We start from the raw sequence: 27918 nt of genomic DNA on the forward strand, positions 1-27918 counted from the left end.
GAGTTCAATTTATTCCTGCTCTGTGTCAAAAAGACATAGAAGCCAGCTGCAGAAAATCCCCTAGAGGAAGTTTTGAAAGCATAAATTTAACTTCTTCTCTGCTGAGGTGCTTACAGGGAAACATCACAGCTTTCAAAACAGGCATTGCTAGTGGAAAAGAGACACCATGGGACATTAAAGGAGGTCCTAGCTCAGCACTCAAGACTATCTCCTCCAGAAGCAAGCAGAGATGCCATGGGAGGACCTTCTCAGAAGGACTTCCAAAAAACAAGACATTAAAAGATTTCTGACAAATTGCCTGACCCGCAGCACCCTTGTCGAGCCAGCCTGTGTCCTGGGCTCTCTTCCCACTGCTGGTCCCCAAAGGTTGAATAGGCAGTAGGCTGGTAGCAATGCAGCCTACCACTGGCAAAGATCTCAAGCTAAGGGAAGGCCGTCTTCTGCTTGCTGGGTAAGGTTCCTCTTTACTGCCTCCCACTCATCCAAAAGGCACTGATGAAAGAAAAGTTTTCCATCTTCTCTTGCAAGAAAAAAGAAAAATCCACAAAAACAGAGCATTCTCCACAAGTCCATCTAGCACAAGTTGGTCCAATGTTCCTTCAACAGAGTTCCTATGTAGGAGCCCTGGATAACTTAGCTGTGGTTACAGAAATGCTGCCTAATCTTCCCTGTCCAGATTGAATCTCCCCTATAATGCAGTACTCGTTGCACACGCATGGAAGAGAAAGAAAATCATGACCTAAATCGTTAGGCTATTTTGTAGCAAGAAGTTTTGCATAAGTTATAAACAGAACCAGAATATTTAAAGGTGCACAATTATAAAACAATGGCAAGCAAAAATAACTAGTTAAGCAACAGTAACAACCCTGGAATATTGTGGTTTACATTACAAATCTGATTTTAACAGCCAAACTTATAAAACGGTTTACGCTTTGCTGTTGTCAAGGGAGAAAAACTTGCCAAATTGTTCATTTTAAGTAAATAGAACATAACCAATTAAGGAAAGCAATATTTAAACACATGCCTATGATGATCAGAGCATAGTTTGCTTCTGATTTCACTACTGATTTTAACAGAAGAGTGCTCCATTTTCCCACAGCACTAAAATGACCCCACAAATACTTCCACAAACTAGTAATCACACAGGACAAATAAAAGGACACTTTACTGGAAAATACACAGCTTGGTACAATAATCCGTCACTTATGAAAAACAGAATTCATATTTTTTAATAGTAGCATTCTTGGAGTGATGTATCATAGAATATAAAGATTAGCATTCAATTGATGATTGGTGCTTTTTTAACATTATAGTTTAGAACTTTTTGTTCAAAATCGAGCAATCCTTGGCAGGGACAAGCAAAAATTCCAAGTCACTTGGCTGTGCTATAAAAAGAACAACAAATGGATGTTTCTAATTCTGCATCCTAACGGTACTTTGAAACAGCGAAGTGAATTGTATTTAGTTTTGTGACTCTCTTATTGCTTAGGGTCATTCCGTCTGCAGCAATTCATATTCAGGTTTGCTTTTCCTTACTTTAAGTGAAGCTTCCCCCATGCAAATGTTGTTGCAGGAGTGAAAATGTCGAAGTCCCTTAAGATGCTTGCTATATTTCCTGTTCCAAAAAATTTGGAAATGTTTTATGCCCACTTGAACTACATTCTTAGCCATAAATATCCACCAGATTTGTTAAGATATTTTAACTGAACTGAACACAGTCCTACTGAAACTGATAGGGAAGGGGATCTATGATAGCAGGGATCTTCCCTCTCCTAGGAAAGATGCATTAACCCCGCTGGAAGTTTTATACCTGAAACAGCAATTATGGTGTTAAAACTACATCTAGAGGTAGGAATAATTATTGTCAGGGATACTTTTGTATATTCTGCACTGGATTGTATAGTGCTGAGTTCAAAACAGCAGAAAAGCCAATTTTCTTTTTTTTAAATTTTTTCTTATTTCTTATTTTATTCTATTAAGCATGTGTGAGTCATCAGAGGGAAACTCCAAGCATTCCAGAAATTCAAGGGATTATATAGTATGTTCCAAAACCAAGCTTAGTCAGAAATATTCTCGTTGGGATCTTGTATAGAAATACCCCTTCCCTTGCCAAACCATTCTCGCGATATCCCCATGTTAAAATGACTTTACTTTTATAGTTGCAAATACACAGAGGGCCAAATGTTACTTCCGAGAGAAAAAATGTACTTATAAAAAAAAAAAAAAAAAAATCAGGATAAACTTTTTTTTGTAGAACCGTCTTTTTTAAGTTTCAGGTTCTGGATTTGGCCAGAAGAATTTTTCATTAATGAGAGTTGGCAAACTTCAAACACCATACAAAAGTAGAAAGCGCTTCCACACAGCAGTAGAATAGGATACTTAAGGCTCTAAATTCAAAAAAAATAGTGAAAGAAATCTATTTCTTGTTTTCAAATCCTCCAGCATATAGTACGTGGGTACGTCATTTGATTCATTGTACTGAATAAATTCACATCCTCAGACAAATTCTGAATCTGACTGCACTGACAGAGCCACATAAATGCTTCAAAACCAACACATAAACAGAAGCATAACTCCTCTCTTTCTGCACAGACTCTTCAGCTGATAATTTGCTATTTCTCACTAATCATTTATGAGACAGAAAAAGGAAACACATGCTTGTCCTTGTTGGGCCGGGACAGTTACAATACTTGTAAAGGTGGCCCCAACAGAAAGAACAATACTAGGATAATTTTTTTCCTGCTGGAAATGAGTGCAGGACACTTCAATCCAGCAGCAAAAACATTACCTGATAGGCTGAATTTCAAATTTGGCCCCCTCAGATCTAAAATACATTTCTAGTGACTATGGCAGAATTTGGTCTCATATTAAATAATTTTTTGTTTCACAGGTAGAAAAGGTATTAACAGATAAATAATAATAATAATAATAATAAAAACCTAAGACCTTTTCCTCAGGCAACTTGCTATCTATCTGCTGTAGAATTAAACTATATTAGAGTCACAGTAGCTTATCACATTAGGGAAGTGTCATACAAAATGGGTACGAAAAGAAAATAGCATAAAACAGTAGGAAAAGAACATTGCGTTAGGAATAAAAGAAGCACTTTTCTGGCTCTCAATGTTTAACAGCATTTTAAGAACATTACCTGAATTGGGGAGGATAACTGTAGGCTAAATCCTAACAAGTCTATTCGAGAGCTTTGATAGGAGAAGAAAACAGGCCGAGGGAGAAAAGCAATGGATTACGTTTGAATCACACAGTTCAACAGCGAAAGCCCCGTATGAATCAACGGGAGTTTTGAGATCTGCCGACGATGAACTGCATGCTATATTTTAACGCATTAAATTGCATATATGAGGTAATGAGAATAAACACAGTGTAATCGGGCTTGAGCAGTGACTAGCATAGCTGCCCGTGAAGCTGTCAAAGCCTTTCTCCAGGACCCTGGCGTGGGCACGGTTAAGGAACCAGACAGGGCTCTGGCCTCTTCGGGGCACGGATCGTAATTCTCTATGTGACCACTGCGTGCGAGTTCAGCAGGGAAAATTAAACACAAACCATGTACCTAGGCAATATATTTCCTGGGTGTGATCTTCTGGGCCGGGCCTGTATGGCTCAGAAATGTTTAATATGCTCTGAACAACCCTATATGTTATTGGCAAGGTTTTCTAACTCCATGCAACATGGTCTCACATTCCTTCCAAGGACTTCCATTTCACTCTCAATTTACCAAACATTTATACAAAATCTCGAGGGTTTACCTATGATTAATTCCTGCCAGGTACAGTATATCTGAACGCTTTTAACATGTGTTGAAAGCATTGGGTTTTGAAGAACTATCCATTAATGACTTTCTGAACTGTGACAATGGATATTGACAGTGTTTGTCGGACTAAAGTACTATTGATTGTCTCACATCATGTGTATAGCAAAACCAATTTCTTTCAAGTGCCTCTTCCTAACTGAAATACATTATTATGGTGCCTATCTGTTTATTATAATACCCCAAATTATAGTCTGTAATTCATTTGAATACGAATGGCTCATACAGAATGAAAACCAGCAGCAGGAGTGGATAGGGCATTAAGAAATTTGAATAGATTTACATTAGTATCTTTTCTTCCATTAGTATTGTTCAGTGGGTAAAAGCACAACAACTGTCCATACTATGCAATTTTGTTTTAATATTCTTGAAGACTTCAAAATTTCTTGAGCTTCTTAAACCTGGAGATGACTTGTAATATAAGGATGACACCTTAGGATTTCATAGTTAGTATTTAACATTTTTTTTTCCCAAGGAATAGTAAAACTGACAAGCTTCCCCATCCAAAACACTCAACATACTGATCTAAATCCTGGATACAACTGTCTTTAAACATACAGGAACAGATCCATGGCCTTACCTGTGATCTCACATGTCTTAACCTAGACATTTCCTGAAGTGCTTTACAGACTCATGTCCAGAGTCCTCGTAGCATCTTGCAGGAATGAGCTGACGTTGAGCAGGTGATAGGTCTCTGTGACTTTGGATAATGAAAGTGCCAGCCCCATAGCAGTACTATCACATATGTGCAAAAATATTAATTTCAGGGAACTGGAATGCTTAATTATACAGAGTATCTCCTCCTCCTGAAGTACTATATCTGTAACATGCAGAGGCATATGGCTGTGCCTATATTCCAGGAGCGACTCTACTTTAAGAACATATAATGAATGCCTCATGTCATTAAGTTTTATTGTATTTCATCAGAACACGTAATTCAGCATTTTTTCAGGTTTTTGTGGCCTGCAGCAGATTCTTCTACAGAAGGAGCAGTATGTATTATCTTTTGTATAAAAGACCTGTTTTTCAGCCAACACCGGAGTTTTGAGAGGGACAAAACCAAGCCGCAGCCTCCTTCCTTTCTCCTTCGTAACGTTCTGAGATGGAGTCAATAAAGTCTGTTCACTAAGGATAAAGAATTCACTTTACCTACTTCATTGAGCTAAAGACTTTTGTCAGTCATCCTGTTTTATCCCTTGGTGAAGTTCCTGGGCAGGTCTCGCTAGTTATACACACACTAATTACTATTTCCTTTTTGCAGAAGAGTTAAATGAGCAGCAGATAAGTGGCTTGCTCAGAGGCATTACACAAATTATCACTGGGGAAAAATACAGAAATCAGGCATTCTGACCCCTAATGCCTATGTTTGTGACAAGCATTAAGATGACAGGTTTTGTGAATATGCTGCATGGATCCGAAAACTGTGGCACTGGGTGAATGAATGACTGGATATCAGGTGCTAGAAGATGCTAGTAAGATCGTGTTTTAACGGGCACCAAAAGACCTGGAGTTATTCAACTTTACGGCCTTAAACACAGATATTTCCACAGCACGTATATCTGTATTTGCAAATGTTTATGAAGCAAGCTCAGAAATAAACAATAGGAAAAAGAAAACAGTGATTATATAGTACAAATAATTTTGCTGTAATATGACAGCCTAACAACTTAAGTGCTCAGTATTGTCATTATATATTGTGAAATTTGTGTGCATTAGCAGTAAAGATTCAATAAAATGACTGTATAATTCATATTTTTGCATCATGCTCTGGTGCCTATAAACTTTTTTTTTTTTAATTTTGTCTCTCACCAATAATAAAAGGAAATAAATGAATACAGCGTATTAAATATCATTGTGCACTTATACTGTGAAACAAAAGGGCACTCCTCCCACAGATTTATTTAATGTTGTTGTAGCATACACATTTAGGAAAATAAAGTAATATTTCTGAACATTGATTGAGCTTATAAAGGAAGATCATAGCAGACTAACCTGATATCTTTCTTTAATAAGATAACTGGTTTTACTTAGAAAAGGGAAATGCAATAGACTAAATCTATCTGGACTTCAGTTATGCATTTGATATGATGCCAAATGGGAAATTATTAGTTAAACTAGACAAGATGGAGAGAAGTAAAACAATAAGCGTGAAGTGACTAAACAAGGTATTAAAATGAGCTTTGCTGAAAGGAGAACTACTGTATTAGAGGAAAGTTACAAGTGGAATTCCTTAAGAAATACATTAGGAATATACAAAAAATAAAACACCACTTGTTGAGGACTCCAGGCTGGGAGGTACCATCAGTTCGGGAAAGAATCGGGATATCAGACAAAATCTTTGTGACCTGAGACAGGAAGCTGGAGAAACAGGGTTAGACGCAGTACTGGCAAATGCAAGGTCAAACTGGGATTAATAAGAAAAAAATCTATTGCAAACTGGGAACTCAGTTATCAGAAACAGCAAAATAAGTGAGACAGCTGGGTAAATTAATCGATCATCTGTCCATGGTGAACTACTTAGGAAAAGTGACCCGTATAAAGCAAATGAGAGACCTGAAAGTAGGAGGTGGGTGATGCCAGGCGCTGGTGAAGCGCGGTCAGGATTGCTGTGGGCATCCTAGAGCGCCCCGCTTCTGCCCTGGGGACTCAGCCCCGAAAAGGTACGCACAGCAGCCGCGGGCACTGCCCGGAGAAGGGCCTGCTCAGCTCCCCGAAAGCACCCGGCGAGCTGGGCACGTGCTTGGCGGGCCACCACACGGCTGAGAAAGGCTGTGACTGTTCCCGATGAATCTGTGGGAGCGGGAACGGGAGCAGGAGAAGAGAGCAGGACAGCAGGGAGGGAGGAGAGCTGTTTAAACTGGAGAACAATGTTGGCACAAGAATAAATGCATATAAACTGGCCATAATACGAAGTTCTAAAGCACCCTGTCAAAGAAGTCATGGAGGCAAATAAAGCTAAAAGAAGTCAAGGCAAAGCTTAATAAATTTATGAAAGGGGATGTATAACATGATACCTTGTGGCTGGAGGCACTGGACTAGATCACTCAGAACATCCTCAGTTTTTTCTTTCCACAATTTTTTTGGTCCTCGTCACCATATTAGAAATACTATTATACACATTTACTTGAATATAAAAACCACAATGCCAGAAATCAATGAGGTTGCTTTATTCATACAGTATGACCAGTTTATGTTCAACTAATGTAAAACATGTGGGACTTGGATGAAATTTGCTTCAGTACACAAAGTCAGATTATTTAGGATCAGGACGAGAGAGTACAGAGTGCTCGGGAAGGGGAAACTGGTCTCTCCCTGCCTGCATCCAGGATTAGGATTCTGGACCCAGCTGCTTGGCCAAAAAAATAAATAAAATAAAATATAATAATAATAATAATAATAATAATAATAATAATAATAATAATAATAATAAAGGTACAAAGCTTTTTTTAGCAGCAGTGAGCCAGTACCTCTTCAGGTAAAGAGTGAAATGGCTATAGCTAAATGTTTACAAAGTCAGGAACACAATAGAGTAGCTTTCTGAATTTGATGCACTTCTCTATAGAAAAATAACCAGAGTTGCTAAAATTTCCAGGAAAATATGCAAAAACTCAGTAACCTGGGGGGTCTAACACACAGGACTTGACTAGGAGACCTGTTCTTGACTACCTGAGTGACTCAGTGCCATTCGTTTCTCGTGCCAGCCTTAGAGTCTCATCCCAGTCTTACTATAAAACATGATGACAGGGAGTATCGGATTAAATTACTTTTGAAGTAGATATAAATAATATAAAAATTATTATTTAAGCAGAATCCCCAAAGAAAGAAAACAAGCATGCAATTAAAAGTTGAGGAAGAGAGAACAAGGAATTGAACACTATTTCCATAAATTTACAACAAGTAATGAGTTCAAATTTTTTTTTGAATCTGGATTTTTGTTTGTTTTCATATATTGCGGAATATATGTGAATAACTTTCAAATCTTTAAGCTTACCTCCTGGCTGAGTTAATTTAGAAAAAAAAATCTTTTTAACCTTTTGCACATAATATGAATATTCATCACTCACATTAAATTGCTCAGACAAAAGGACACATGAGTTATATGGTTCCATATTCTAGCAGGAGCACCAGATAGAGTGCTATGCCAAAAGAAAACTCCTCTGAGTGGTTACATACTCCGGCGACGTGTGCACTTTTAACTTCAAAACCTACATATAACTCTGCCTTATGCTTTGGAACACAAGCTAATTATCTGCAGAGAACAGGAGAGACTTGGCATTGCTGTATTTATATCACCCTTGCTAAGACTTATACAAATGATTCACATATTTTAATTTAGATACACACTTGGATACCTTGTTGAATCTTTTATTCAGATCCGACCTTATGGGATCTCTCCAGGAAGAACATTGTACCAGAGAATTTCCTTTTCCCTGAGACTTTTATCAATAATATTTCACAATTCTAAATTTAAAAAGTAAATTGTTTTAAAATTTAATTATATTTCCCATTGCTCTCAGACTGCTGTTATATTCACAACCTGTTATTTTTTGACCCATAATCCTCTAATGCTTCTCACGCAATGAAGGACAAAATTAAACGGTAGTGCATAGGTTATGAAAACCAACATGTTAATATTGCTTATTTCCAATGAGAAGCAGTGACAACATTCATATGTATACTTGCTATTTCAAATCATGAGTATTAGTATATTTTTTTCTATTTTAAAGACAGTAAGTTTAGTATGTGATATTTCATGAAGGAGAGAGCCATACCCATTATCTTTACATCAATCAAAGAATATTTAGCCATAGATCTGATATCCATTTGCTGTACTCTGTTCGTGTGTCCACTCTACCTTATTGAATTATCTTTACCTCAAGTAAATCATTAGAGTAAGTAACCGAATGAAGAGTTACCCATGAGCTCATTTTTAAAGAGAATAATTCAATGAATTAAAGAATCCTTTTCACTTCTTACCTTACGTTAAAGTTCTGGTAAGAATCTCCTATAACTATGTTCACATAGAGGTACAACTTTGAATGACCTTTACTGCCATAAACTTTTTGTTTGTTTGTTTCCAGTCAAATGACTTGTATTTGTTAAAACACAATTGATTTTTCAAACTTTTCAAACAGTTTTCAACAACTTTTTGTTTTGGCTTATGAGGTAAAGTCAGAGCTGCCCTGCTAGGACACAGAAAAGAGGTCTCTCAGAAGGTGCTTAAAATGACCATAAAAACAAAAAGGCAGAGGAAAGGGAGATTTCGCAGCCTGGCCGGCAGCGCGGCGCGGACTAGGGTCAGGGCTGAGGACCCCCGGGGACCGCGCTCTGCGGGCGGACAAGGGGAGCACAGACGTGGGCTGCTTGGTCCAGGTACTTCATTGACGGGTGATACTAGCCGCACGTTAAGTCGTAACAGTTTATTCAGTAAATTTGACTGTGGATCCAAAAGGTCTGATTTCAGTGTTTTTTCTTTAATAAGTTTTTCATTTCCGTTGACTTTATCAGAAGGTGGTCTTCTAGTACAGATCAAGTCATAAAAGACTACTGTTCAACTACAAAACGGCAGATAGAAACTTTACCCTGTCCTCTCTCCTCCTCGTGCTCCTAAACGTGGCTTTTCCCACGGCGCAGCCCAGTAGAGGAACCAATTTGCTGTCTTTATGCAGCAGAGAGTGACCCAAGACTGCCTGGCTCTCGCGATGGTGCTCGGAGGAGAAGAGGCCCGGAGATGCCCCAACGCACGTGGAGACCACATTGAACGCGGTGACGTTTAGTGCTTCTACCGGCCTCCCAAATAGCAGCACTGGAATAAGCCTTCCACACAGGCTTTTCACATGTATTACGTATCTCAATCTTTCCTGAAATGAAATCAGCCCAGTCAACACTTCTGGACACTTCGGTGTGGAATTTGCACGGGTGCACTCACCCTCTGTTTGACCAGCCATGGTTAAAATCAAGACTAAATGTTAAAAAGATACAACAGAAGACTGTTTTAGCTTTAAAATTAATGTTCCAGCTGACAAACTGCACAGGGACTTAACCTACTTTAGAACATATTTAATAGTGTAATTTAGTCTCTAAAAAGAAAAGCACAATAACTAGTGATGGACAAATTTAGAGGTCGAATCTAGTTCAGATAAACATTCAAAAGTTCAGATGTTTAACCAAACCTTATCTTGTCCCTGAAAAGCCTCAAGGGAAAAGCTCTATCAAATATAAGCAAAGCGTGGAAGATTGTGGAAACTTTTCCTCATAGAAAGAAAACTGCTTTATCAGGAAACAGCACCTTATAGCAACGCACACGTGTTAAGCAGTTAAGCATCAAAGCAAAAGCAGAACATTTTCAACAAGCTGCTTCACGGAAGTAGCAATATTTGGATGAAATCCAATACAGAGAAAAGAAAATAATATTAAGGGGAAAGATAATACAAATGCAATTAGACTATCAACCAATAAAACTTAATCTGTGCTTGATAGCTGAAACCTTCCAAGGTTAGAATGAATAAGGAAACCAGAGATCAGAGGACTCAGTCTTTTGAAGTCTTGCTGTCCAGATTCTGGGGACCATTATCTGGCTGAGTATTTTAAAGACATTATGAATATTCTGTCCCAGAATAAGAAAGCTTTATTATTATGAATGACCTGTAACATGAGCAGGGAGAGCTACAGACGACTTCCAAGTAGGCAATTGTTTGAGAAAGGTAGATTTTGCTCTCTGAATTAGTTTTCTGGACTAACAGCCACAAAATAAAAAATGTATTTTCAAAGAACATTTTCACTTGTGGGTCATTAATAACAGAAAATATGACTCTAACAGATTCCTCTCCATCCTTGCATTCCCCAGTCCCAAATGATTTTTTAAAAAAGCAATCAGGTCAGAAGAGCCCATTGCTACGTCTTGCCTGGCATTGTTTCTCATGCAGCACACAATATCTGCTATAATACTCCAGGGAAAAGTAAAATTCAGACAAATGATGCAGCAAATCAATTGTGCTTCTGGAGCCCTTCGTTTTCTTTCCCTTTCCCCATGTTCCCATCTTGACTCCTCTCTGCTTAAACCTGTCCCTCACCTTTTCTTCTGTCTCCCTCCCTGCAAGCCACTTTTTATTTACTTCTCTAAACACTGAACTCCAAATCTGAACTATTATATGCCCAGAATCTGATATCTATCAAAAGTCTTTTTATTTTTAATAGAGGCTGTCTAACTTTCAGTTTAGACTTGTCTAACATATAACCTTTATTGTGAGCACAGTCGCAACAATAAATCAAGTATTGAACTATTTGTAATTGTGCCTTAATGTCAGCACTGCCCTGGCTCCATCAAAATCAATGATCTTCAGATATCACTGTGTAAATATTCAGATATTGCAATATTTTCATTATATCTCTGTTAGTTTTTTGTGCTACGTATTGATTTTCACTTAGCTAGATGTCAGCTGAAATACCTTTAGTTTCAGAAGAAAAGAATGGAGGAGCTTCATAGGACCCTATAATTATCATCTTAATATTAGATAGACAAGAAAGATATATATATACACATATATTTTGACATAAGATTATACACAAAGTCTGTTTTTGAAGGAACAAAGCTCCTAAAGTTCTTGGAAGCCATTTCAAGACTTTGATTTATATCTACATCCCACATAGAAGAGGGCCAAAGAGTAATCTTGAGATCATCATCTGCAGTAAATTTTTAGCTGACTTTCTGGCTTTTCCAGCTAGCTTTTCTCAAGACAAAGCCTGAGTGCAATTCAGGAGCTAATTTACTCCAGAGAGCACATTTACCCCCAAAAGTGTATTATGGGCAAGACTGCACCAGGTTTGTCTCCCTACACCATAATCTGCCATTCAACCTCTAATCAGAGAAGGTGTTTTACCTTCAAGCACAAACTTACATGCCCATAAATCAGACACTTTCAGCACAACGCTCTGAAAACACCAGGCTAGTGGGACGCATATGACCATCAACTTACATCAGAGACCTTGAAACGAAAACGCGCGCACACACACACACACGTTAGGGTCACCAGGCATCATGGGGTGACCAAAGAAGACTTAAAGAAAAGCGTTATATGACCAGGACACAGCTAGTTTGTCCTAAAGGCAGCTAGCACTTGGCAATGTGGACGCAAGCCATTTGTCACTGCACCTTCAGGACTGGCTGAAGTACTATTGGTACAGCACACAAAGTTAAAACTTCGCTTGCTCTCATTTATTCCGATTTGTCTATTCCAAAGCCTATTTAATGACAAATGATCCAAGCTGCACCTGACTCCTCTCCTTTCTAACCTGCTGACATCTGGCTAACTTTTCCTCAGCCTCTGAGTTCCTAGACTGGACTATAAGTTTCTCCAGCAGAGGTGACTATAAAACATACAATCAATATATGATGTATAAAGCTTCAAGTACATGCACGCAAACATACTTTCTCTAGCACAACTTCATACCTGTCTGCTTTTTAAACTATACTTATGTTCTGGACAAGGTGTGAAAAATTCCATGATGCTTAATAAGCCTTTTTCCCCTCTAAGAATTTTCCAAATGCTTAGTTTATCTCCCCTTGGGAATTTTAAACTCCTTTAATTCTCATCTATTTTAAACGTGTTGTCTGACAAGAGCTGCTCAGTTTCTGTACGAGTGTTACTTTTGCACATAAATTGAATACCTTAAAAATTAATTCCACAAACTGTCCTTGCATGTAAAAACACATTTGATATGCTATAAAAAGGCTGAAGGCAGGCCTACCCTTTGGTTTTCACTGCCACTGCACTGGTTGCAAAAGATTAAAGGACAGAAGGACCTAGGTGTTCTAGCTAGTTTTACTTCTAAATCACTGTGAAGTGGCCACAAAACAGGCAAATGCAACAGCTAAGATGTCTCAGGAGGGCCATTTCCATGCGGAAGCATGAAATCCATTTTACCCAGCTCCAGGAAGAGCTTGCCCATGGGCAAGAAATACGAAGCGAAACTGGGGCAGATTTGAAAAAGGGCTATTAGGACGATCAGGAAACAGAGCAGCAGCTGATCTTTGGCAAGAAGACCGCAAATCTTGGCTAGCTTAATGTAACAGCACAACGTGGGAGGAGGACTGGGACTGCTGTTGGTAGCTCTGTTTGGGGAAGAAAACCTGCGATGGAAAAGAACTGCTGGAAACAAAGGGCAAACTAAATGCTGACACAAGAACACATTTGTTACATCTAAATTGACCACAAGTCAATTTAGGCTGAAAATTAGAAGAATGGTTTCAGCACAAGAACAGCAAAGTTCTGCAACATTCTTCCAGCATGAGCAGAGGGGCAAAAGCATTATTACCGAATTTCATTAATTATGAAAGAAATCAAATGAGGTAGTTGTTTTCAATAACCAGGGAATTGCCTCAATGCCATAAAAAGTCTGTCTGAGGAAGATAATGCTATGTTACACTTTTCAATAGCAGCAACGCAAGTGGATCCCTCCTGGGTGAATCCTGGGCACACTTAAGACAATGGCCAATGGAATTAATTAAACGGAGCCAAATATCCTTCCTAGTGAGGGGAACTGCTCATATGTCACAGCCTTCTCTTAACAGTCAGGATTTAAAGCCAGCTAGTTGGAACCTTTTCCTTCATTGAGAAAGAGCGCAGTGTTTAACCCTTCAGTGGCAACAGCTCTTTGCTTTTTAGGGCTACCATTGCCATGGCTATGGATGGGAAGAGCAGGCTCCGCTGCGCACACGCGTACGGCACCAAGAAGGTCCCTCGTGCAAGCTGTGCAGCCATGAAACATCTCACCGACCTCCCCAGCGCACCCACAGAAGAACCTGTTCCTAATGAAGAAGCTCTTCTGTCCCTCCCACGATGATATCTCACCCACTGACACAGGGAGAGGGCTCCTTTATCATAACATACCCTCAAACAGCCATGGAAGTCGCTCCGGTGGATCAAAAAGCTATACTGGTTATTATGGAGTTCACCTTTTAAAGAAAGTAGGTTTAGTTAAAATATTTCACATCAGGGGAAGTTTTTAAGTGCTCCAATCACACGCGCTTCTCAAACACGCTTGTCCTCAAACTGTTTATCTGGCACGTCAGCAGGCAGCTGGTGGAACGAATAGGAGAACCTCGAAAGCACATTCATTTTTAAAGCGCTAATACACCCAGTCCAAGCGACAGTAATGTGCTTCCATCCGTTAAGCTCCTCTTTAAATATTTGGGATTGGAGGTCATAATTTAAATGAAATACATCCTCCAACCTGGAAGGTATAAACATTCGAATGATTTCTCCATCAGGAAAAAGGTAAGTCTGGCCAGTAAGTAATCCTATCTGGAGACTGATTTACAGTATCCCTAATTCAGTTTAATTTAGACTTTTATAACCTAAAAACCTGCTTATTTCTGTCACATTCCTCCCACAGTACCAGGAGGATTGCATCTGGATTAGTTATAAATAGCAGTGAAACCTCAGAATACAGTGCAGTTTGAGAATCATTTTTCTGGCTACAAACTTGCAATCAGGGTAGTCATTTCAATAATTATCGTGAGTGGTTTCAAAATTATGGCACGCAGAAGTGACAGAGAGCTCTGCTGACTATTCCCTTTCCAAAGAGCAAAGCTCAACAAGTCACTGTCATTTGTTCTAATTCTGACCTCTCTCCAAAGCCAGTAGTTTAAAATATTTCTCATTGTAATGCAAATGCATGTATTTAGCTGCTTTCAGTTTAAGAATGAGGCTATATTCTTTCCCTACGCAGGAGAGAAGAAGAAAACGACAAAAATGGAGATGTGCACAAGTGATGGTGGGTCAAACAGATGCAACTGCCTCTGTGTATTGTCTATTGCTGTAAACAATAAAAATCACAGCAATTTGCAAATGTGCATCAAACGTTATTTTGAATAAATGAATTAAGAGACTGAACCAATGTGATGCAAGCCACGTTTGATAGTGGAGCTTAAAAGTAGCAGGAGTCAGAGTAAATATCCCAGTTTCAGAGAAACCCACCTCACTTTTATAACATGGAACTTGCAGAACCGCTTGCCTCCAGTAATACATAAAATGCTGATATGCTGCCCAGGATGGCTTTGCAATTGCTTTTTCTGAAGCAATCATTTGTGGGGAGAAAAAAAAATCTCTACACAACTTTTCAAAATGTATCTGTCTTAAATACTCTCACAATATATGTAGTTCTTTAGGAAAATAGGAAAAAATGTTAGATTAATCATGACCATCCAGTATCTTCTTGCTCCCATACCAAATTTATCTTGAGGGTACATGTAGGAGTTTATTTTGTTAAGAAAAAAATATGGTGTCTCTCTTCTTGGGAACAAAAAAGAAATATGGATTTGTAACCCCTTTTTTTTTTTTTTTTTTTTTTTTTTAACTTAAGTCCTTCAGTAGTGTTTTGAACAAGCCTAAAGAGATTTTAAGACAGACATTTTGTATTATAACATTCCCATGGGTCATATGTATGATCATCTTTACTAAAGCTCCTTTCAGTCCCAGTCGAATAAATATGCATTTTATTTCACTAATCTTGAAACAACAGGAATAAAGTTTACCCAGGTCTTTTATACCTCAGAGAACAAAACAAATACTATAAATCTTTAGAGAGAAAGGATATACAAAAGGGCTTGAGGTGAATGTTTCAAAGCAAATACTCTTTAAATGATGTGCAAATTATTTCAGCACTTGAACATGATTTATGAAAGGGGATTAGTCCACTGAAACAAGAACCCGGTTTAAACTGTTGGGTTTCAAAGTCAAAGATGAGAAGTGTTTGCTGGAAAAGGCAGAATAAGCCAGATAGCAATCTACAGTGAGGATTTCTGATTGATTTTCTTTAACTAACTCAATCTTACATTAGCTATCTCTGTCATTCATACTTATCTGTAGTGGGCAGTATAAAATGCTTCTTTTATGCCACAATTCTCCATAAAAATGAAGTATGCAATAGTGATAATTAAGTAATAATGAGGTAATTAATAACTCGGTGACTAGCTCACTATTTACCAGCATGCCCCATAAACGAGCACAAGGAATACGAAACAATTAAAGATTATCCAGGCTCAGACAGATAACTTCAGCAGAGAGTTGTGTGCCAGTGAGCAGACCAACGAGTCACAGGTCACATCTATAATAATACATTATATTATATTGTAATATTCCCACACACTCTTCAAGTAATGGGTAGGAGCTACTCTTAAGTACTAGAAAAATGATCACTTTTATGTAATTGTAAAGATTAATAAGTGAGCTAACTTCTCATGGTTCTATAATGATCCTGCTGTTCTGGTAGGTAAAGGAAAATTTAATGATCCTGTTCAGATATGATTAATATCTAACTTTTTCCTGACTGAAAATCTGGACTTGGTTCAATAAAAATGAATTAAGAGAACATGCACTGATTTCCCTGCCAAACGTTTATATGGAAGTTGGTTATGCCCAATTTAAAAATATGCTTTTTCAACCCAAATAGTAAACTTTGGAAGGATTTTGGAAAGTACCATAAAAATGAAATAAAGAACTGAAGAAACATTATATTATAATTGATCTGATATAGTAACAAGTACAAAATGGAGGCAGAATGTTCAAAATCAGGATTTTTTTTTCTTTTTGATCAGCTCTGATTATGAGTGTAATATAATCTCATATTATCAAGAGATGACACAATTTGTTTCTGAATTTGTCATGTTTTGTTCCCAAAATGCCAATATCAATACTTCTTAGCTGTTGAAATCAGTATTTCCCTAGGCTTTAAGACAATAGCAAACCTACAGCAAGTTTTATAGTAAAATATAATAGTAAAATTAAGTCAAAAAATAAGTTTAGTTTCCAAAGTCCAAGTGAATGCTCCTACATGCCACAAACAGCATGTTGTATTTTCTTTTTGTGTTTTCTTTAAGTATCTGAAGCTGACAACAGTGCTGTTGGTGCTATAAAAATAAATACCACAAATATATAAGATGTGCAGTAGCAAAACTAACGTTGCAGGAGAAAGCTGTATATTTGCACGTGGCTTTAATTTTGCTTTCTGTTTTAATTGCTGTCATTGCTAATGTTGCACTAATATACATCACTGCTTTATATTTCTTGGTTTTATTAAACACAATAAAACTGACCTACACATAATGCTAACATTGTAATCAAATAATATTAACTAAATAGTGTCCATTTGGCTTTGAACTTCACATCTAACTGAAATAAATGGGCTGGGAAGGGGAAGGAATTCATACCTCATTGAAGCTAACAAAGAAATCAAGCGGCTTCCCACTTTTGCTGCGCTAATTAGGCCCTTGATCGCAGAAGTAACCCTATGTGGGTAGCAGACCCCATCAAGAGACGGCCCCAGAGAGGAAATGTTATTCAGCGCGACCAAGGACTGCAGGATCTGGCCCTCAGGAAGTTGCAGGGAGTTGGTAAAAAGTCTCACTAATTCCCCTCCGTGCTCTTAATTTGTTTAAAAAAACAGAAAGAGAGAAAATCACGCATGCTCCTTTCTGAGCATTGCCTGTAATTAGATGGCCTTTTCCTGGGCATGCTAAACAACACTTTAAATAAGTTCCTGGCTTTTTTTCTCCTGTTATTATACAGCTGAAGCCATGTAAATACATGTGTTTCCCCCCCGGTAACCAATCTCTTCGTGCCCTAGGCAAACGATACCCTCAGCACCACGATGTGTAGGCGCAGAAACAGCAGCGTAGCTTTGATACGCGCGGGGACAAACTCCAAACTCTCAAGCGAAGCCTCTGAAGAAGCCTTAGTCAGGTAAGGAGTAAATGCAACAGGAAGCCAGAAAGGGTTAAGGCTCCACTGGCTCCTCCAGGTCTTAGCTCACGTCTACTGAGAGACTGAGATTTGTTTGTTTTTTTTTTTTCCCCCACATTGTTCAATCTTAATTATCTGCAAACTGCATTCAAAGATGATTTGGGCTGTTTTAGTAATCACTTAGCAATATTTACATGGTACATTTCAAGTTTCAAAATTCAATCTCAATATAAGAGAAAGAAATAAGCAACTCTGGGCAATTTTAAAATGTGCATATTCCTTGTTTAAGTACAAAGGATGGAATGCCTAACCTACATCTTTCTTTCTTAGAAACCTAAGCAGATTTCAGAGCACCGATGACTTGGTAGTAAATATTTCTGAATGCAAATGAAACTTATGACCTACAGGTTCTTTTTTCTTTTTTCTTTTTTTTTTTTTCACTATTAAGCGAGGAGTTGCGAGACACACGCCGACGAACACCTACACGGCAGCCGTTCCCTCGGGAAGCTTGGGAGCACCGCAGCAGCGCAGAGCTACGCTACGCTGCCGTCTAGGACTAGAAAGGCCCACGACTCCCGGTTGAAACTGCAAGAGGAATTTAGGTAAGCAGAATACCACTATTTGAGTCGGACTGCGGCCAGGGAGCCCGGGATAACGCCCCGATCCTAATGAAGAGTGGAAAGGAATCCCAAGCCTGCTCTTTAATATGCATGACATGTCGGGTGTACTGTCAACTTTTCCTTCCACCCCCTCTTTTGTCCGCTTTTTCCACCTGTTGCAACTTGTCCTTATTCAGAGCGGAGCCCACCGGGACGGGAATTGTCCTGCTCGTGGGTCCCATTGTGCCTAGAACGAGGAATCCCAGACTACAGTTATTAAGATACTAAGGCAATAACAAATAATACTACGCAATCCATTAGGACTTTCCGCTTTACCGATATTTTTTAAATCCCTGTGCTCCGGTTGTGGCTTCCAAGCGTCGGATTTAAATATAGAGGAGACTGCACGGGATCCATAGCATGGCTGCATGACTAACCACTGGATTTCCAGCAAAGTGCTCTTGCAGATAAAAGAAAAATATGCGAGTAGAAACAATAAAAATAATGCAATTCAATCTTATCAATTCAGCCAGTTCCAGCTTTTATATGGCAAAACAAGGATATCAAATTGCATTTATCTAATATCACAGATTTTTTAAATGTCTAAAATATTTAATTATTTTGCTTTGGCAGTCTAAGGCTGAGGAACAGATTACTGTTCCCACTACATAAGGAAATAACTGACAACAATTAGTATTTATTCTTGTTGCTTTTGTAATAAAAATAGAATTCCATCACTTTCAGGGAAACCTAAAATATTAATAAGAATGTGATGAACTGAGTAAACGTGACGCCATAAGGGAATGATGGAAATACAGTGCTTTTGGAATGTATTGCATTACCAAGCTTGTGATTGTGCATTTTGACAAGAGCAGCCCTCAGATTGATACAGCAGCCAAAGGGCACTCTTCCTAGCGCGAAGCCGTTTGTTCCCCTTCGGAAAAGGGGCAGGAGAAGGGGAATTGATCCCCTCTGACAATCGATAGCCCCCGGAGCGCAGCCTCTTCCACAGGAGGTCACTGCCGAGGACACAAAGTCCCAGAGAAGGACCCAAACGCACCCTACGAAGCCACCACGTGCAGAGAAAAGCCACCCTTTACCTGACCACCATGAGCAGCAATAGCATCTCTGCTTTCGGTCCAACCCAGGCACGCTGTTCCCGTCTGGCCTATATTTAACCCGGCAGACCACCTACCAGCAGGCTCGGTTGCAACTGGTGGCAACTAAGTTGAGTTTCTGCAGGAAACCTTAGGAAAAAGGCTACAGTCTGAATGATAATGAAATTTTCTGGAAATTATGAAATCTGGCTGGCTGGGACAATACTTCTTCATGTAAAAAGGAGTGGGTTTGCAGGCCATGTTTCTTGCACCAAAAGTCTACGTCCTCTAATGCAGGAGTCCGCTAGAGTAAAAAAAAAAAATGCTCTTTCTGACTAAGCATTAGCTGCATAAATTAAATCACTGAAATAGTTGGCATCATAAAATAAAGAGCAATCTTTTCCCACACATTTGAAAGGAGGATCACAGATACTTTAGATATTGCTGATAATGTTTCCCAAGGCCATCCTTGGCTATTTCTTAGTTCAAGAGAACTTCAAGTAAAATCGGAGTTGAATCCAAACTAGATGAGAGGTCACTGAAAAGCTGTATGACCATGAAGACGGTCACTCTGTGCATTCTGTAAATTGAGTCTGGCAGTCTGAGCCCAATTTCCAAAGAAACTAGTGCCTAGAACTCAAAAAGCACCACTGATGATTCCCATTTGTCCTTGTAATCTAAGCAGAAGCAATTAGGATTAAGCGTAAAAACTAAATTCCTGCGACTAGACTCTAGAGGCAGTCTCCCCAGTTCGAAATTAAAGAGAAAATCCCTGGAACACTTTGGATAGAAATACCTGTCTTCTATGTACTCGTGCTGCTAAAAAATAAAAAATAAAAATAAAAAATAAAAAAAAAAATCAGTAGTATCTCGTCCAAAATTCTGGAATATTTTTACAACCCTTAAAATGTACAGAAGGAAGGTACAAATGAATCTGAACTGTCTGAATATTCCATTAAATATTATCGGGGGGTGGTGATGGCCTGCTAACACACAGTTGCCTTTCTTCTGTGTCGAACTGAATGAGATTTAAGCCAACTCTTCACAATCTCCTTTGTCTGGATTTGACACTGGCAGCAGTCAATAAGATAAGAGCACTACAAAATTATAAAATCATTAAACTTTGTAATAACTTCATAAACACACTTGCAGCTATTGCACATATCTTCTCTGTGCTTTGCAGTAAAACTGGACAATGAAACGACCACCTGTTAACTGCTAACAATGTGTCATTACCAGTTCTCATGCCTTTTTAAAGCAATTTTGGCTCTAGCTGCCGATAATTCTGGCTACGATACTTGTGTGAACATTAAGGGCACAGAAAGCCAAAGGCAGAAAACTGACAATACAGTTTGTGCTTAGACTACTAATAAGTAAGTGAATAATATGATTTTTCTAATTCCACATAATTACTTGATCTCAAGGGGCCAAAAAAAGTTCTGAATACATATTTCAGAAGCAATCCAATCCGCAGTATTTAAATACGAGCTTCAATTCAGTGAGATTTCACAGCAGATATTTTCACATTTCTTAATATTTTAAATAGCCTTTAACAAAACGGAGGTTATTCACAATTCTCTGAGGTTTGAAAAGAAATTTAGATTAGGTCTATGAGATTGCACATGTTTATTTCTTTCTGTCTTGTCCGATAAATTATCGATTAAAGGTATTTGAGAAGTCAAAATAAATAAATAAATGAATAATCAATCCTCAAGTGATGAGACAGATTTGGATAGTAGCCACAACAGGAACAGAATCAGGCCCTCAAACTTACCATTCACTCGGTCTTATTTTCCTTGCTCTAAAAAACACAGTGTAACATGAAGTAGGAAGATATTGGGATAATTTTTGCAAGCTACATCCAGGCTACTTTATATTTTATTATAGAAAGAAAACCCTTAAAAAAATCTCCAAGATAAGAGATAACTACAAATAACTACAAAAAGCTCTGGTCTGCAAAAATTTGCTATTTAATGAATGTCTGCACTTGTGCGTGTGTGTGCGTATGCATACTTGTGTATATATTTGTGATTATGTGGATAATTATCATCAAAAAAAGCTATGCTGGGACTTTGGAATGCAGCTATTTCTTCAACATCTAAGGCTTCGATCCTACAGCAAAGTGTAATCAGGCAAATTCCTGCACCGCCTTCCACTACCTACAGGTAGGGTCTAAAGCTGTCACGGCGGTTACGTTAGAAGCAGTATGTGAATCTCCTGCTGAACAAAGAAAAAAAGCAAAGATACAAGAGAGAGTGCAAAAATTAAAAAATGCTGAGCGAGTGATTCAGGGTCACCACTTGCTCCTGCTTCTGGTGCCTACAATATCACCCTGAACATCTGAGCACAAACCGGGAAGGCAAAGTCCCGGTGGACTCGAACACAACACTATTTAGGTTCAGATCACTTTCTTTTCTAATCTTACTAACACAAATCAACTTTGATCCCCGGAATTTAGCTCCCATAACTCTATAGATTGTTCATTCCAGAGGATATGCCAGATCATTAAGTAATTCGCTGTAAAAATATATAACAGAAAGAATTACTCAAGCAATTTGAGGCATTTTACTAAAATGGAAACAAAGCCACTGCAATAGAACATTAGCAGAAGGCTCGTGTTGCTTATTTTTAAGAAATAAATGGCTTGAGTAAGTCTTTGCTCCCAAACAAATTTATTTTGCTTAGGAGAGAATGTCACCCTTTAAAAGTATGGAGCTAGTAACTGCCTTCACTTAAATGCAAGTTATGTATATCAGCACAGAAAACATTCAGTTTTAAAATTCTCAAGTGATCTCCCCTACATTTTGTATGTCATAAAAATTATCTTACCCATATGATGGCAAATTTATTTAAAAAACAATGATAAATTAGTTAAGGAAAGAAACTTACTTAAAGATTTTCTGTGTTCAGCCTTTGGTTCTTTGGATTCAGTATCTAAGCTATTCAGTAATTCGATGCTGGAGGATCTTCCGAGTTTGAACTCCAAATTTCTTGAGGTAGAACTCTTTTCTTTGGACTGAAAAAAGAACATATATATATATATATGTGTGTGTGTGTGTGTGTCCATATGTATGTGTACGTTTGCAATAAAATTATTATATGTAAGAACGGAATAAGAAATTACGGAATGCCAATACAGAATCAGAAACTGATTCAGAAATGCATACAGCAAGTGATGCAGTGAGCATATAATTTAAGGAAAATATGATGCAAAATTTGTTCCTCATATGGCAGTTCTTTTATACTCCTTACAGACTGATCCTGATTTCTCACCTAAATTCCCATCTAAGTTAGGAAAACCAAAGGCCTACTTCTTTAGGCCTCAGAGACCGAAATGATTTCTACATTGCCTGGGTTATTTCTTAATTATTGCAAAGAGGAAGGGTGCTCAAGTTATCTTCTCGTTTTAGATATTTCCAGTGTTCGGATACAGTTGTCTCAAATATTGTTGCAGATTTGGGGTTGAATTCTGTCGGCGTAAATTTAGGAAAGAGCTACTGCTTTAATTCACTGACAGTCGGGGGGCATTAATGATCCCAATTCTTCACAAAAGAAGAAATGAAAGACAGAAGAGAAGAAAGGAGATGTTATTTTGGCTGACGACACTTATCCTCCCGAGGAATTAGATCGGGCAAGACGCAGCCCTCCCACCGGCCTCCCCGCGCACCCGTTCGAAGCAGCGGACGCCCACGTAAGCCTCACTGCACGCTCTTCGGTGGTGTTGGGTCCTGCTCAAACACAAAACCGCACCTGGGGCAAGCCGCCCCGGGCGTTAGCGCTACTCTAATTATATTTCGAAATGCAAAGGGCTGGTTCTGGACTGCGAGTTGTCCCCGCTTTGGCTCGCTCTACTCCTCACGGCTGCCCGAGCCAGCCTTTTACCTCTTGCAGAGAGGCACTAAAAAATAAGTGAGTCTATTAGATGTTTAGCTGAATCGCATGCAACAAAAAAAAAAAAAAAAGAAAAAGAAAAAAAAAGAAAAGAAAAAAAAGAAAAAAAAAGTGTGCTGACTCTCCACGGAAAACTAGAAAACTCCACCCCAAACTCTTCTGTCGGATATCAATATCCGCACGTACCCAATGAAATGCACAATATGAAGACATACATCATCAGATCAAACTTTCCTTGGCTGATTATAGCCTAAGGGTAATATAATGTTTGCAGCTCTTTAAGGAAACAGTAGCCCTGTTCAAATTAACCCTTTCCCAGCCGCCGCAGAGACTTGCTCAGCCAGCTCTGTCAATTACATTGTAGCAAAACCTCTGAAAAATGCAAGAAATGGGGATATTTTTCTCTCACCAGATTCTGCAGTGAACAAGGGAAGTCAGTGCCCTATAGAAATATGTTCTTGGATCAGGCAGAGATAGAAGGAAGACATTTGGAATTTATACTGAGAGTGGCAAAAAAAAGAAAGAAAAAGCTACAGCTGAATCTGGTTTGGTAATTAAAAACTGTTTTAATAAAATGCAGCCCTGCTTACTTCTAGTAGAAAACCCCCAGCTTTCCTGGGAGAATAACAGCAATCAGTTACAAAGGAATATTATTTGCTAGTGTTATTCTTGTGAATAAGTAATACAAAAATTCATAAAAGACTCAAATGTATTAATAGTTCTATTGAAGATTATATACTGTAGGCTGCATAAAAAGAAAATGCAAAAATTCATTAGTTATTAAGTGCTTGTGTGCTTTTACAACCCTCAGTAAACCGATGTCCTTATTATTTCGGAGAAATAAATGCAGCATTCTGTTTTAAGACATGAATCAAATGGCATTTTAGTTGAACAACCTTGTTTATCTGACATTTTTAGATTTGCATGCATATTTATATATCCTTCAGATAAAGGACCGTCTAGCTAGCTGCTAGCTTCTGACTGTCTCAAACCTGTAGAGATGCCTGAGCAAATGAAGTTTAAATTGCTACATCTTAATTAATAAAGGTAACAGCCAAAACAAATACATACCAATCTGTCAATTGCATTTTTGATAGCGTGGAACCAATCCAATATGAGGAAGTCGATATCCGACTGCAGGAGGAACTCATTTCCCGACAGCGTGGTGATCTGGGGGAGGGAAGGGCAACGACAGGTGAGCAAAGCACGCGGGCGAGCGGATGGTGCTCGCTCTGGTCCAGCAGGCACCGAACCGCTTCTCCTTCGCAGCAAGACTTATCTCCCGGAAAGTAGTTAAGGGAGGTCGCGACAAATAAGGTATTGCCGTAGCAAAGTAACGACCGAATACAAGCAGCGCAAAAATAATGATATTGTGACAAAAGTTCGGAAGAGCCGGGAGACCTGGAGTTAAGATAGGCAGCTCAGATGTAAATCACAGCACCCTGGAAAGAAATGAATGCGATGCGAGAATCAACTGCAAACTTCCTGCTATTTTACTTTTCCCTTCTTGTTTTGATATTATTAGTAGTTATATAGTTGATTCTGCTATCGCTGAACTTACAGGTATGGGATATACCTGTGACTCCAGACTCCACTTCCAGTCACTTTGGCACAATTAATAATACAACTGTTGTTCATATTAAAAATCACCATCAAAGATGGCTGTAGCAAAGTAATTAAGAGCCCATTTATCATGGAAAAAATCCCTAGTTTGTCTGAATTGAAGTCGATTTACATGTTTGACCTACTCCCTGGAAATATTTATCCAAAGAATACTCATTCCCCTGCCAACGCTGCTTCGCCGCCTAACAATATTTGGTGGAAACACGCACGCATATCCTGTAGCCCTCAACTTCTGCGAAGTGCGGTGAGAATAATGATACATCACTTTATATACATGTAACTTTTACCACGGCAGGTCTCCAAGCATTTCATACGGCAGGCCCAAATCACCACTTCACAGCTGGCAGAACCGAGGCTGGGCAGCGCGCCGCCCCAAGGCTGCTCGGCGCAGTTATTTACGTAAAGCAAGGCACCTCCAGAGCTGCTCTTGCACTACACCTTCCCGTGCCAAGAGTTTTTACGGCAGCGCAAGAGAAACAACAGATACGTGCTGCCCACGTATTCCCCGCGTCGCCCTTTAAACTGAAATACTACCAGGAAAAGAAAAAACACAACAAAAGAAAAACCCGCAGACAAAACAGCTTAATGTTTTATTAATTGTTCTACAACCCTGCCGTTATTGAGGAAATGCCTGTGAGGACCGATTCCAAAGTCGTCAGCATTAAGGAAAATCCTGTCGGTACCGTTCCAGGGGAGACATCCGCCGCGCGAGCTACGGGGAGCGCGGGAACCGCGGCGGCGGCGGCCGGGGACCCCGCTGCTCTGCACGCGGCCCCGCTCCCTTGCTTTTCGTGGCAAGGGCACCTCGTGTGGTTGCCATTATCTTTATCCAAAAAAAAAAAAAAAAAAAATCAAGTTCAGGTAACTAGCTGAACTGGATCGGATCTCCAGTTCTTCGCTCAGATTACACTGAAAGTTTTTGGGTCCTGAACGTATTACGTTATATCACAATTTATTAATATACACATGCAGATATGAATTAGACTAAACACAGGGAACAATTCAATCTAAAGCCTCTCTTCCAGCATAAACAAATCATTATTAAAATTGTAAAAAGGAATAACATTTTCAAAGCAAGGGCAACATATATAATTAGATTTACTGTATTTTGAAGGCTTAAGAAGGACACAACATAGTTCAGTCTTCCGTTCAGTAAATTCAGGCTTTATTAAAATACAAGTATTCAGCACTGCATAAACATTTGTACTGTATGATATGCAAAAGAGATACTTCATTGCTAACAAGACCAAAGCAAAAATACATGTTGAAAGTTTCTTTGTCTGAACGTGTTATTTTGATAATCATATATTATCAGTGTTTTACGAGCAAATCTGTAAAAACAGATCATAGCATTGAGGGAAGAGAATTCATTTAAAATATACTTTCTGCAAGTTATAGTTCAAGTCCTTTTCTTTCTTTCTTTAGACTAATCTTCAGAGTAACTCGACGGTTTCAAGAAGACTGCTACTGCTCTCTACAGTTTAAATGCATCCACTCCTTAATTACAGTCAGTAATTGACTTTGTTCTGCTCCATTCCAGTCATTCACAGGAAAGCAGTTCCAAAGGCTTTGGCTGGTAAATCCCATTTAATGTGCAGGTTTCCTAGCCCACTTTTATATATTACCTCCTTAGGATTGCTGATAAATGGCTCTTGGAAGGGATTGCTAAACCATATTTGCACTTTGAACAATCGAATTTTCAACACCCTTGGGAAAAGACATCAGTAAAGAATGCTAGCTTTGACTAAACCTTGTGATTGAACAATTTATGATCACAGCCCTAAATGATGTATAACTAACCACAAGCATAAATTGTTCAATATTAAGGCGTTCTAACGCACCATTCCTGTATCAGGCATTGCTGAAATAAACACAGAGACTGGGGAAAAAATGAAAGACAAATCTGGGGAAAAAAAAAAAAAAAAAAAAAAAAAAAAGAGTTGTTCTCTAAGTGTAGAGCTGCCAGTCTCCACTCTGCCAGGTCCTTTATTTAAATATTTCCTGAAATCCCTCTCTTTGCACATTGTTTTTGCAAGGGCTACAGCCTAGAATTAACATTACCTTACTATGAAGAATTACGATGGTGGTGTCAACAACCCACAGCAACGACAACGGACATTAACCCTTCTGTTTTCAAAGGATTTGTCCTTTCGGTTGGTTATAGTAGAATCAGGATTCCAGGATTCTCCCTTTCTTACCACACTACCTTGGGAAAATCACTTAAAAAGCTAGATCCTCTCACATGGTAGCTATTCAATGAACTATGGCACAGTCCTGCTGTTAAGCACTGATCATCTGAAAACATCAGCTCATCCCAGGTAAACGTGTGTTAAATTCAATATATTGTTAGGCTGCCAACACAGCGTGTAAATGGTGGGCAGGTGGGGAGTGTGCAACATTCTCTGTAATATTTTTGTCGTGGCTTATTAAAGATTTCTCTTGTCACCTTATAAAGCTGCAAATGGAGGGATGAGCTTCTTCTGCACATCACCACAATGCTGCACCAAGGCTATATTCAGCCAGATCCTATGTTATTAAACAAAAAGGGGAGAGTATATCTAACTAATACCATTACAATTTCATAATATATAAATATATCTTGTGTCCTATTCAGGACCAGTAGTTCTAAAATTCCTACGATTAACATCTTCTTTCCGTGTGCTAAGTTGTACTTCAGGGCACGTTATGTGCCAAGTACGGCTGCATTTCTCCAGATCTTCCTAAAGCTTTACAGATCAGCGAGATCACCTTTTAAAACAGGTCTCATAGACTCCTGCCTTTTCCATGATACCTACATCAACAGAAAACAGAAGATCAGAGACAGAGGAGTGTCATGAAACAAGCCCACCTCCCCGGGCTTTTTGTCCACGGTCTTCTTGCTAGCCTTGGCCTGGGAGCTGCTGCATCCGTGTGAGAAAGGCATCCTTCGCGGCGCTCCTCTACCTCTTTACCAATAAGCATTTCTATAGACATACTTGTTTCTCACGTCTGTTTTAGTTGCATAACAGGGATGGAGGCAATTTTAGCATTCCTCCTGATATGCACTCTACAGAGCTACGGGACAGCGGGAGAAATTCACACAGCAAAACAAACATGCAAAGCCGTACCACTGATTCGCTCACTTCAAAGGGTACTTATGC

At 38.8% G+C, this 27918-nt stretch overlaps 1 protein-coding gene across 1 annotated transcript in view; it reads right to left on the reverse strand.

Annotated features, from left to right (window-relative positions):
- The window catches only part of ARHGAP15 (Rho GTPase activating protein 15), a 309776-nt gene that overhangs the window by 136476 nt on the left and 145382 nt on the right, over positions 1-27918 (reverse strand). The window contains exons 6-7 of the mRNA XM_062578853.1: positions 24227-24325; positions 22154-22280 (exon numbers count right to left, since the gene is read on the reverse strand). Coding sequence (XP_062434837.1) covers positions 22154-22280; positions 24227-24325 — 226 coding nt within the window. The remainder of the gene's footprint in view (positions 1-22153; positions 22281-24226; positions 24326-27918) is intronic.

Source organism: Rhea pennata, chromosome 6 (assembly GCF_028389875.1).
Source record: "Rhea pennata isolate bPtePen1 chromosome 6, bPtePen1.pri, whole genome shotgun sequence".
Taxonomy (NCBI): Eukaryota; Metazoa; Chordata; class Aves; order Rheiformes; family Rheidae; genus Rhea; species Rhea pennata.